General features: G+C 34.6%; 1 protein-coding gene across 26 annotated transcripts in view; it reads left to right on the forward strand.

Moving 5' to 3' along the window:
• The window catches only part of Glut1 (Glucose transporter 1), a 515395-nt gene that overhangs the window by 483560 nt on the left and 17838 nt on the right, over positions 1-13997 (forward strand). For 17 of the 26 annotated variants that reach the window (XM_067129126.1, XM_067129128.1, XM_067129118.1 and 14 more), the window contains one exon: positions 7659-7756. The exons of 2 other annotated variants lie outside the window; for them this stretch is intronic. In XM_067129126.1, coding sequence (XP_066985227.1) covers positions 7659-7756 — 98 coding nt within the window. Of the gene's footprint in view, positions 1-7090; positions 8725-13997 lie in introns of those variants that run through there. 7 more of the 26 variants (XM_067129129.1, XM_067129130.1, XM_067129137.1 and 4 more) reach the window with 2 other exon arrangements.

Below are 13997 nucleotides of genomic sequence, written 5' to 3' on the forward strand. Positions count from 1 at the left end.
AATACTCATCGAAATAGTAAATCCTTTTTTAAATTTTGTTTTTAGTTTTACAGTCCTGAAATATTGCTACATTGAGAAGTTACATATATAATAAAGGTAATGAGAATTAAGGGTCCATTGCCTCACAAAACTTGCAAAGTGATTAGGTTCAACAGTATTCATGCAAAGTAGACAAGTACATTAAATACTACACACACACACACACACACACAAACATACATACATACATACATATATATATATATATATATATATATATATATATATATATATATATATATATATATATATATATATATATATATATATATATATATATATATACACACATAAAATCAGCAGTATGAAGTTTACATTATTATACCCAATATAATGTACAGTACTACACACTTGTAAGTCTGGCATATAAAGTTTGTAGACTCAAAATAATATCATATTGAAGATATTCTGGAAAGGTCTGGTCCTGGAGTAGCTTTGTTTTTGTCTTCATTCAGGGTAAATTGGATTTGTTATTTGTATATTTATTGAAATATGAATTAATACTTTCATCAACTTCTTAAATAGTATGAAATCCTGGGTAGTTTTTAAAGCATTATTAATAGTACTTCTGAAGTATTTTTTGAATTCTCACTTGTTTTGGTTTGGAAATTTGTCAAATTTTCGAAGAAAAAAAATCAGGATATGCAACTAATTGGTGGAAACATTCAGTAACTGAGCTCAGTAGGTTGGCCTAGTGGTGATGGTAAGTGAATGTTTTTGGTGACGTATCTTTGAGTATGGTGATGTGGGATGCACTTGTTAATGTTAGTGAAGTGCATTTATGAACTAATTCATATTCTGGTTTATTACCTCATCGATGATATAAAAATGTTCAGATTTTTAGCCAATTCGGTTGAGCGTCAAGCAGTTTAACACAAGGTTAAAGGATTTGTGTGAATTATTAATTTGTATACAGTTACAGTACTGTGTTCTTATTGTATACAGTATTTGGTTTGTGAGCTATAGAAATTATTGCTCTATAATTAATAATTTAATGGAGAGTGGTCATATATTTTTGTATTCTAATTTACTGTATGTCTGTATGTATGTTATGTATGTATGATGTATGTATGTAAGAATGATCTTGAGTCACTGTGATCTTTGTTTGAGTAGGTATATATCTGCTTCTTTATGTTTCCATTACAGATATGATTAAATATGATTCTCCTAGCATGGTCCCCTGCATCATACTGTAGTTCCTAGTCCCACACACTAATTGTATTTCCACTCACTTCTTTGATTCTTATTCATCAGAGCACTTATACTAATGATTTTATAGTTAGGTTAACTAATGTGCATGGTATTCTGGCATTTGGGCATAACTGCCTGTATCTTTAGTAAGAGATTTCAATTTTTGCCAGTGAATCCATTTAAGTAGTATAATGATAAATTTATGTATTTGCCAGCTCGATTCCCATCCAAGGTGTCTGTCGTTACCCTCTTGTATTCCTGTGTTGATGTTGTAAATGAGATACATTAGCTTAAGTAATATAATATGTTGTGATTGAAATAAATGAGTGTATACGTGTTAATAATCTCTGAATCTGATTAAAATTTTATTTCATATAGACTCAGACTATTGAGGTCAGTTGATTTTGATACATGGTAAAGTTCCCTAGCCTTATACAGTAATCAAATATTTAGGTGGTATACTCTAGAAGGGACACATGAATTGTATTTGTTTTATCAGTATTGTTAATCATTGGTAACAGCAGAAAAGACTGGTAAAGCCTTTAATGAGATAACTTTATTTAGTTTTTCTTAATCTAATACCCTTTCTGTTATTACCCTGCTCATAGTATCTTTGAGGAAATTTCATCGCCTTAAACAAGTAATAAAATCAATTTCAGCATTGCCAAGTTCTTGGTCATTGAAATATTAGAGGGTATAAGAATTGTAAGTGAAAGGAAATTTGCATAAACCAACCAGTTCATAGCTTTGTCAGATAACAGTCCAGGTAATGTGGAGGTTAATACAGGGTGTCCTTTCCTGACTGCAGGAACCTCTTTATACCTTAGACCAAGCATCTTTTTGGTCCCCTGCCAACAAGATCAGGGCTATAGTTCTTCTTGCTTTTTTTTCATCTCCATCTATTAACCCATCTATCAGTTTGCCGGCAGAGTTTAAAATATTTCAGTTGAACTTGCTACAAAGGTAGAGTATGAATAGAATTACATGAAGGAAGGAAGATTGCCTGTGTGTGTGTGTGTTAATAGGCATTTTCCATTTTTTGTTGCAGTTAAGTAAGAACATTGCCAAAAAGGTTAAATTATGACTCTTAAGTTTCATAGATTTTGAACACCATAAGCACTTTTACCATAGCTCACTGAATATAAAAGAATGAATTCATATTTGATATGCATACTTCATTAATGGGACCATCACGAAAACTTCTGGATGCTGTGTTACAACAAATCCAAATTGTTCACATGTTTAAACAAAGTTTTGGGCACTGGGCCTGTGTCCCAGACAGATGAACAACATTGCTTAGAGAGCGCAATATGTATGAAAACTCACAGAATTATTGGAGATCATTATCATAAAATTCTAAGCTTAAGAAATTAATAATTATGATTAATCCTTTAGTCTGTTGGAATATAGATATGTGTGAATGTTTCACCTAAGATGTATGTACACACACACACACATACACACACAGGCTTCAGCTAGAGAGTAGTACAGTACAATGTGAAATGTTCAAACTTTACTCATAATCCTCATTTAAAATTGGAGAGCATTTCCTTATTCACTTCTCATTCAGATTTCAAGGCTTTCCAGATAGTGCTCAGAAAAAGTTGAAAAAGCATTCCTTTCACCATTTGTTATATTTGTGCCATTATGTGGGGATGTGTGTGTCAATTCTAACAGGTGAGTTTGTAGCCTAGAACTACCTTGCCACAGGTATGCAAATTATTTTCATACAATTGACTCCCATCAGTTTTGCAATGAATTATTAGCCCCAAACATTTTTGTCATATCTTCAGTACCCATTTTAGCAGTTTTTTTTTAAACTGGATATTCATGGAACAGTAGTGAGTACCATTTTGTTGGATTAATTGGTTTGGGCTATCAAGGTTTGAGATTACTCCTTGATTCAGTTTACTTATTCAGGAAAGATTACAGTTTCATTTTACAAATTTTTCTCCCAACATCATGTTTGCCTTCATTTTTACATGGTCACAACTTTGTGATGAGGTATGTTTTCGCATTTACAAAGCTATTTTTCTAAGAGTTCATATGTTTAGTTGCACATTTAGATTCACATAGCCTTCATAGAGTGTGAGAATTTGCTGTAAAGACCAAAATACAATACGTGCTCACGCATTTTATATGGCCTTTTTGTCTCTCAAGTGTGTTTATTTGTGACAGTGCACTGAGAAATACAGGTTTGAAATTAAAATTCTGTCTCTTTCAAATCTGGTTGTGAAGAAGCACACTGTTATTGTTCATGCATTTCTTTGAGGGTTAAACTTAATTCTCAGAAGTATTGTTTGAAGACTTTATATGAAATTAGACCACATACGAAAAAGCAAAATCGTCAGCCTTCATTATCCAGAGGTTTAATGCCATAAATGAAGCAGCATGTAGTAAACCCCAGTTGCAGGTTAATTTTTTCCTTGCTTTCTTTTAACTTCTTTGGACCTACCTATTAATAACAGGTTGAGGTCCCTTGACACTTGATACTAAGTGTCTCTTGTGGTATCGTATCATTTTCTAGCAGAGAGATGCTGCACCTTCACCTTTGAGGATTCTGCTTATAGAGTCAGTAACATCCTTTTTATTCCTCTGCATACCAGAGGTTTGATTTTAGTTACCAGGGCTGTTGAAACTCTTCTTTCTCATTAGTTTGGCCAAATTTATTGAATTTCAAAAATATATATGGATGTTAGTGAGTTGGAGAAATCTATACCTTGCTTATGTCTTGCTTTGGTGATTTTCTTTGTGGATAAGAAATATTTATGGTGCCCTCTTACAGTTATTTTGTGCCGTGATTGAATTTAAAATGAAAATATAGATATTGTTTTAAAAATTTATTCATGGATTGATGCCTGCTGGTACTTGGGCAGAGGAAAAGTGATATTTCCTTTATTAATAATGTCGTTTATGAAATAATGTCTTAGTCCTTTGTGTCTTCCCCCATATTTTGTAGCTCTATTTGGTAATACTGTATATCTGCTAAAGCAAAAGGATTGAAGTTTTTGTAAGAACAAATTGAATGCAAAGTCTGTAAGTAATACTGTATTTAAATTAGTAGACTCACATGCCTCTGCCTGTCTTAACATTTTGCATTATGAAATTGATGCTTTGAGAGTACAGATGATCATCCACATAAGAAAGAGAAGGTCGTGCTTTAGGGAAGGGCATCTGGTAATACTGTACATTCTTTATTTTGTAGAAGGCTGTATACTGAGATGGTTAATTTGTTAGTTGGAGTGTGTGAATTGTAAGATACCCACCTCAAATGTTTAATACTGATTTTCCCTCCTCTTGGAAACATAAATGAGAAGCTTGCTTTGCTGAAATTATTTTTATTATTTGCTGTGATAGAAGCAATGACATTCTTCTCTGAGGGACTAGGCAAGGTGCACATGAACAGTCAGCTTCATATTTTCAAGTCCCTTTATGATTTGTATAACAGTCATCTTGCTTTTTATTATATTCATTGTAGTCATAAGTTTTATTGCTGTTTCTGTTAATTAATCTTTCAGTATTACTTCTACATCTGCCTCTTCTTGTACTAGGATATCAACTCATTGAGGAGCATTTTTTTCAGGAAATTATGGAAAACATTTCAGTTTAAAATGTAACACTGCAGAGCAGTAACAGGTTAACCATTATGCTTACTGTCATTTGGTGAGGAAGGACTTGCCATCCTGAAGACACTGAAAGATTTTTGACTTACACAGTATGACATTTTCTGTGAGGCAGCTGACACTTAAGTCAGATCAGTGGCGCAAAAGAACAGTTACTTAGCTATAGGTTTACTTTCCACTTGAATACATGAGCAGAATGATGGTACAATGCTTTCTTTGGCTTGTGCACTTCATCATCATTATTTATTTTATTTTCATTATCATTATTTAACATCATCTCTCCCTTGCTTCTCATTACCTTGAAAGCAGATGTGGTAGAATTGCTATTTGGTTTCATATGATAAAAAAAAGACTCATTTTAAAGCATCACCTTTAGTTTGTGCCTACAGTGGATATTTTGGTTAATGATGAGTGGCCCATCTTGTATATTATCATCATGAGCTTTGATTATCTTTGTTGTAAGTCTTCTCATTTACATGACCATTTATAATTACAGTATAAAAATGGGCATCTTTCTGCAAACAGTGCCAAATAATGAATTTTTTGTATATCCATTCCAATCATCTCAGAAGGAAATTGTTCAAATTGCAGAATTTTTATTTAATTTTCTTTTTTTACATTAACATCAATTTTTAAATTTTATTTTCCACTGAAAAACCATACTTTAGTCAAATATGAATTGTGGTAATTTCCTTAATGGTGCACACCCTCTTTGATACTTTTACAAGTGAAACTATTCTCACGTGAGTGCATTCAAGATAGAATATAAAAATAAAATCAATTTCATATTCCATACTCAGAGCATTTACTGAAGTACAGTATATGATGGCATATGATTTTGCTGATGCAACATATTACATCAAATGATACGATTCTAAAAGAAATGTGTCATTTCTGAAAATTAAAAACAGTAGATTGATATCTGGCTAATCCAACTGGAATTAATGCATCATAGGTCATCAACAGTGAAAAAACTATTTGGAACAAGTCTAAATGCATTTCTATGTATCCAAATCAAACTTTTCAAAGTATAAAGTGCCATAATGTGACACACGAGTATTCCTAGAAAATCTCATTACACAGACCTAAAGATGCATTATTGCTGTCCACTGTGTTTTACACAAAATGTCAGTCCAAGTCACTTTCAGATACTTTCACTATTTCAGTTAACATATTTTTTATCCACCTCTATCATGTCCAGTAGGGCAGATTTCAACTCCACAAAAATGTGTGAAAATAACTCCACAAAAATGTGTGAAAATTGCTGCTTGTGGATTATCTGTGGAAGTTGATGGTCTTCTGACTTGTTCCAGTAGTGTATGCATCTTCATGGCGGGGCACTTGATCATCATTTATGAGAAACTTTTTGTTCATTTGCTCTTATGGTTAGGTAATGGCTGGATGCCTAAGGACATCAAAGTTAACAACATCACAACCATATCATTATGCAGTTAAACTGTTTCTTCCTCCTGTACTTCTATTTAATTATATCCACACATTGAAAGAATTGGAGAGGTAGTGCCAAAACTATTCATATTTATTTCATCTGCTTTGTGCTGATTACAAACTTTCCTCAGCTTTATGTTTATATGCCATTTTATCTTTTTGAGCAGCAGTGAAGTGATATATAGAATAAAATTGACTGATATTCACTAGGGCAATGTTGAAAGCACTAAAAGCACCCCTTCACCTCTCCTACAATTATGAAACCATGATAATTTTTTTCAGTAAAACTATCATATACTATATCATGGTTTTCACTTGTTTTTTGTGGTGTTAATAATTTACTATTCTGATCCTATCAAAATAGGTTGAATGATTTCAATGCACTTTAAGCTAAGTAAAGAAGAGTAGGGTTGGTATTAGCATTTCCAGAGTTATTACGGAAATAACTCTTTTAACAAGACCAACAGTAAGAATTTCTTGTAAAAGATTAGTGAAAATAAGAACATAAGTAAGGATATCAATTTGCTGAAGACTGCCAACTGCATGCACTGTATTTTGGAAATTTTAGTTCCAAGTTTTAGTTATTTTGTTTTTCAATACATACTTTGTTTTTACCATTTCTGCTTTTCTCTGGGTTTGTTATTTTGCTTATTTTTAGTTGTATGAATTAATTTTCATTTTCATTTCTTTCTTTTTGATTATTTTGTTATTGCTATCTCTTTTGAACATTAATTTTGTTAATTATATTAATTTGAACATTATTCTTATGTTATTTTATTTTGTTTTTCCAGATTTGACAGAGGACATACAAATCCTGTTGAGGTTTCAGAAGCTAAAAATGATTCAGAAGTTAAAACTGATTCATACCTTTAAGCTTTATATCACTGATGTTGATTTACTATGAACCAGCTCAAAAGTAACAGGAACTTTATGCATTTATTTTATTGTGCTCCAAAGGGCAATTGCAGTTACTGTACCAGTATTAACAACTACTGTTTTCTTGGAAGGATTACTCATAATTGTTATTACATTATTTGGTACTGTTAGCATACCAGCCTTTTGTCAGTATGTTTAATTATACAGTTTATGTAGGCAGAAAGAAATATAGCTTCAAATATTCACAATGTAATGCATATTGTACTGTTAGGGATATTAGTTTTACATTATTGTGTAATATTACTGTAAGTGCAGGTACTATTTAGAACTGCCTTAATAATTAGTAGTCTATAAACATTTTCAGATAATTAATGTGTGATGTAAAAGACTGGTTAGTGTGTGTGCGGTAAAGGAATGAGAATAGCTGCGAGTATGCAGTGAGCCCTGCCTCGTGTGACCCCTATTTCTGCCCTTGTGTTTCAGGAGCACTTTGAATTGTGTAAACACCCTGGGATCGAAGCCCACGGAGCCAGAGCATGCGGCACTCATCCGCGAGCTCTCGAGCCGGGCGCAACAACACTGTAAGACTTCTATACGAACAGATGAAGCTGCACAGCCACCCTCACACTGTCTGCCCTTATAATACAAATGTGCATGTCATTCACTTCCAATCAGTTGGTTGCCTTAGATCAGGAGGTGTGAGGGTGTCAGTGATTGCTTCAGCTGGTCATTTCTTTTGTAGGCTTGTGACTGGCTTGTGCTGCCCTGCTCGGGATGGTTTGCAGCCAAACTGCCCCGCCCGAGCTGCCGCCCAACCGCCCGCTCCACCTGCCCATCAGTTTTGTAAAGGAAATGGGTAGACGGGGCGGGAGGTGAGCTCACGTAGTGCCGCACTCCCGTATGCACAAGGCACTGCAATCTTATTTGTTTCCTCTTGCAGCATTTCCCCAATGAACACTGTATGTTAAATCATTATGCAAACTGTGGCTTTTGTGTGTAACACACTTGATCTATACATACACATTCAGTAAAGTCCTACTGAATATGTATACATTTTTTATTGCTCACTTCTTTGATCCCCAAAAAGCTTTCATTTTAAGTGATTCCCTTTGTAGTCATTCATATGCAAAATTTACAGTCGTTTCCTTGTTGACATAGGAAGGTAGTTTTAAGCCGTCTTGACAACAAAACTGAAAATTTCTCTCCTTCACATGTATCCAGCTGTACTGCAATTATTGCTTATAGAACTTAGTTTTATTTCCAAGTGCCTTGTGCTACGGGCTGTCTCTTAAGCTGTTGTACCCTTTTGTTGCAATTTTTATTTGCTTGGAAGAGTTTTTTTTTATTTAGAGAATTTCCAGTGATATACTTAGTCATCTTTTTCAGTTATTTTTCTTTATGTAACCCTGCAGACTGGTGAATGTCATCAGGTGGCAGTACTTTGTATGCTAATGTACGAGTATGTCTGGAAAAATGGATTTAGTCTAATAAGGAGATTCCTTTTTTTATTACTATAAAGATGAGATAAAGATTTTGTCAAGCAAAGTATTATCGAGTGTCTTCCTTTCCCTGATTTTTTAAAAATTTCATTTTAAACCGAGTTTATTTTAGTTTCCTTTTTTCACTTGATTGATTTACAGAGTGCTGACTTTTAATCTGGTACAGTTTTATAAGAAGCAAAGAGGTTTGAAATCCTTTTTATTTGTCTTGTGATTGTGTTGAATACATGTTAGGAAAAGCCTCTATTGCAGTAAGGTACCAAAAATTTCCAGGTAATTCATATAAGTTTCTTGAAACTTTCTCTGTTTTGTTATGTGTTTAATTATCGTGATATATCATGCTTTGCTACAAATATGTTATGAGCATGATTTTTTACACATTCATGCGATGTGTAGCCTACACTCAGTCCACATAGAGAATACACACTTGAAATTGTTCCTCATGATTACCAGATGTTTCTGTGTAATGCAGTATACATCACTTTTGCTAAATTTTTCAATGTATACATGTTATATACTTTTAATTGTATTCCATTCATCTATTATTGGTACATTTTTACTTGACCAGTGCCGTTTTTCTGTGTAATGTTATCAAAATAATAATAATGACATTTTGCAAGAGAATGGTAATCTGGTATCACAGGAAAATTTCCCTAATGTACTATCACATTGCACAATGAAATGTCTACTTACAATCTTTTCTTTGAGTAAGAATAAACAACATTAGACTTCTACTTTATTTTGGGATGTACCACTTCCAGTGGTCTTGTTAGATGTTAACATGTTTACACCTCTGTGTGGTTTTCTTAGTTTTCGTAAGAGATATGTCCTATACAGTAAATGTTGAAGGTGAGTCAAAATTTCACTTTCATTATTTATTTTATTTTCCACAAGACTTTTTACATATTTTTACAATATTGTGTTGTGCAAGGAGATCATGCACAATTTCCTTATGCAAGAGAAGGTTGAAGTTACTGTAACCACCTTTGCCACGTACACCATTATACACATGGATATTGCAAGCAAGGAGAAAACTCTGCAAAAACATTGGTCATTGAGGCATCTATGCATTTTTCAGCTGCCAAGGCATCTGTGTCATGGTGAGTCCCTGAGTAAGGACAGTACTGAAGATGAAAGCAAATTAGTATTCGCTTTATAAGTACAGTATAGTTGATTAGAAATTTAGGGTAAATTTATAGCTGAATTTTAAAGGAATATAGCTTTTGTTAATGCTTAACTGGGTACTGACCTTTAGTCTTTTTTCTTTTAATTTTTTGTAATATTTAACTATAGAGAATTTTATTACATTTAGAGTGAACTACTATTGCATTGCACATTCTGAGAATGTGTGAGGCAAATACGGTGTAAACTTTTATAATATTTTTGAATATATATAAAGTTCATAGTTGTCAGTGAAGGGATTTTCCATGGCCAAATGCAAATGGTAGATTAATATCAGAAAATATTGACAATTATGTATTCAGTTGTTGTCTAGGTGTGGATTAGGACACTTATTGTAGAGGTAAGCATATCATTTGCTCCGTATTTTTGCAAAATGATTTGGGGAGGTCAAGGTAGAATTTTGCTTTGTGTAACACATTTGCTACGTTTTCTCAAAATACCAGTCCCTGTCAGATGACAAATCCAGCATGGCTTGAGCCATCGATCTGATTTTTAAAATTTGAGTTGTTATTTTCCTTGTTATTTGCTCTAACTCTAATGGAAATTAAAAGGAGCAAGGTTTGTTATATGGTAGATCCACTGAAAGTGGTCCAATAAAGAGTTGCTTATGCTGGGGCTTCAAAAAGAGTAGTCATATTTAAGCTGTTGATAGACGTATGTGACTTGGAAGATTAGGGAAAATTTTCCTTCTGAAGTTTTAAGCAAAAGCAGTGTGTCGCCAGATAAAAGGTTGTATTAGAGCCGAAATGTTTCTGGAAAAAGTAACACCAAATATTAAACAAAAGCATACTGTGATACATCTACATAGGTAATGCCTCTGTATGTACAGTATGTATGACAAAAAGAATGCTACAAAAGTTGCAGTAGAAAGAAAAGGCAGTTTATGTAAGTGTTTTTTAATTATATTTTTTTAATGTACAATATTTGATATAGCACTGATCTGTGAATATTTCTAGTGCTATGTTTATACAGAACTGTCAGTTTTAATTTTTTTTTTTTTACATTGCATATAATTTTCTCTTGATCACTCTGTTTTGTTCAGTATTGTTTACCATGTCTTTTCAGCTCAGTATGGGATTTTTGCATGCTAATTTAGTACCAATACTATGTAACCCATTGAGTTACCAATATCATTATTTCCAATTCTGTTGTAGCTGGAAATGAGGCTCAATATTAAAGAAGAGTTGCAAGATATCTAATTGCTGTCAGCAGGTGGTGTTAACTGTGTCCAGACATTTTACTAAAGGTCCTATGTCATTTATAGAGGAGTAAGCTTACTGATTTTTTATTTAATTACTACTCCGTTCCCATTGATATTTTTTATTATTATTGCTTGAATTTTCAAGGGATTTATCATTGGGTAATATGTGTGCTTTGTATTTCATAATTTTTTAAGAAATGTGTATTATTTCACTTTAAATTCATTGAGAATAAGACATCTTATTCAAGGTGTAGTGAACTATTTTCAGACATTTAATTCTTTTTATTTTATAAAAAGTTCTGAAAATAGGTAAGGACATATGTTGACATACTGTAGCGTGGATCTTTTGAATAGAACTGGGGATATGTTGGAGCTTGTCTTTACTCAATATGTTGCACATAGGTGTTAGTTAATGCAAGTTTGTTGAGTTTTGAGAGGGTGCCTTGGATGCTTTGCATTTTTCCTATTTGTTCTTGTTTAAGTGGTTTGCAAAATGGACTTTAATTTCGCTGTGAATGTACGTCTGGTCTTCAAAATGATTATACAGGACTTACCTAGGCCTGGAACAGTGACTAACTTTCAGAACTGATGAAGATAAGATTCAGTGATTTCAGTTGATGAGTTTCTTGAGACTTTTAATGGTTATGAATTGCAGCAGTTTTGCCTTATTTGATAGTTGAATCGTTGTCTCCTCAGTCTTTCTGAAGAGCAATATAGAAGCAGCAGTGGAGAAAAGGCATTCTGACACTTATGACAATCTAATCCCCCAGTATCTTTTTCTCTGTCTGAGGTCAGGAGTTTTGCAGCCCTTTTGACTTTTCTGTCAGGCTCCAACTTGAAATTTAGGCAAGAGAAAGAAGTAAGGCATGGAATATTGAGTTCCCCTTATATTCTGTGTTGAGAGATGCTTGTGTCCATGGACTCACAAAGGACGGATGGGATGCACACCGGGAAAACTTAGTCACTGCAGGTGTGTGGACAGGAGGCTGCCTTCATCTGCACATTAATGTCTTGGAAAAAAAAAACAATGCTACTGGCCTTGCAAGGATTCCTTAGATCATATGATGGGTTGCTAACTGGTGCTGATAAGTGAACACCACCTCAGTGGTATACATCAACAAGCAAGCAAGAGAGGAGCTCTCCTTTCCCCAATGCTTGCTGGTGACACAGATGCACAAGTAAACAACTTGTCAGGTCACCAAGATTCAGACGAGGTGATTGTCGTGGTAGAACAGTTCAGTCACCAGGATAGATTGCTTGGATTCTTGCATAGCAAGAAGGTTTTTCAAGTTGTGGGAAACACCAGCAATCAGTGTGTTCACCACCTGGACAAGTAAACCTTCCCTGGTTCAGCCAGATCTTTTGGATGATCAACTGTATGTTGATTACTCCAGGACTCAGGATGTCCTGGATGGCACCTCAATAGCCTCAAGTTAAGTGGTATCCCAGTCAGTTGTGTCCTTTTGTCAAGGTGCCAATAGATATTCCCAAATGACCCTTACTGCTTTGTCAGTTCCATCTGCTGTATTACCACCAACTTGTGTATTGCCTGCATTTTACAGCTCCAGCAAGAGAAAGGTTTTACTTGCATCTTGCAGAGCTGCTTGAAAGTTTCCATCTGTGAAGGCTCCACAACCCTGCAGATTGGTGGTACCTCAGCAAGTGGGGTTGATGCAGATGGGTGGACCATTGGGATGTGTTACACTAGGCTTCAACAGGAGGACCAACATATCCTCACATAGTTTGGCTTGCAGCCAACAAGAAGTCATCTGGGGGTGTGGTGAACAGATTGATCACCAGTGATCCCCAAAGCTGGAACAGCCTTCCTGACACAAGGATGTAGGGACCACTCTGTCCCTACAATCTGCTCCTGGCAACTGAGCTGGTCTGCCACACATTTCCTGCTTGGAAGAAGGTAACACTGAGTCAACCTACTTCTTGGCTGTCTATGGGATTACGATAGCAAGCAACTGGAACTAATAGAACCAGTTACTTAACCACATTGGAGGATGTCAGTGCCAGTCAACACTGTCATCAACCATTCCATGTCAAATAGCAGAACGAGACCTATGGGAACTGGGGTTGGGTTTAAGAGAGCATCCAGCAAATGCTACTATGTGTGCACATTCTGCAAGAGTGAGCAGTTTGTGTGTCTATGGATATTATGAACCACTTCTGAAAAACCATGATGAGCAGAAACTACAGGAAATGTTATCCCTTCTTTTCACAAGCCTTGAGATTCTTTTTAAAGCTTTATTCTCAGATCAAGAAAAAAATTATATAGTTATATGTTCAGTGTCTTATCTGCATAGCAGTACAGATCAATTTAATTTTCAAATACTAATCAGTCTGTCCATTGCTTGATTTTTTTTTTTTTTTAGCCTTTCACTAAATTTGAACCTAAGGTAACCCTTGCTAGATATTGTTCCTAAATATTTAAAAGATTAATCTCTTTATACATACCCTGCCCTCTTTATTTCTGTTTTTCTTAGGTTTATTGTGAGTCCCATCACTAAATATATGATGCATTATATTAAGCAAGCTTTGTGGTTCTGGTTATGTCATGCTGATTGATATAGCATCATGTACTTATTCAAGTTCAGTCAAGTTTCTGTTGTTACTCATAAGCAAAACCTCGTATTTTTGATAGCGTAGTCATTTGTTTCGTCCTCAAGGAGTTACCATGCATGGGTCTGCCAGAGCTCCATGGTGACCAAACTAATATTAAAGAATTCTCGTTTAGTTGATCTCGTGGCCAGGTATTGTGTCATGATGAACGCTATAACACGTGATGGAGCATGTTATAGACTCAAAGATAAGAGCTCTTTCCCTTACCTTACAGCGAAGCTGTACCCAGGTTATTTTCTTCATCAAACCTGCTAGAAAAGGAAGTGGTTATTGCACATGCGCAGTCACCATATTGTCGACAACAGACTGGCA

The sequence above is a fragment of the Macrobrachium rosenbergii genome, chromosome 27, assembly GCF_040412425.1.
Source record: "Macrobrachium rosenbergii isolate ZJJX-2024 chromosome 27, ASM4041242v1, whole genome shotgun sequence".
Taxonomy (NCBI): domain Eukaryota; kingdom Metazoa; phylum Arthropoda; class Malacostraca; order Decapoda; family Palaemonidae; genus Macrobrachium; species Macrobrachium rosenbergii.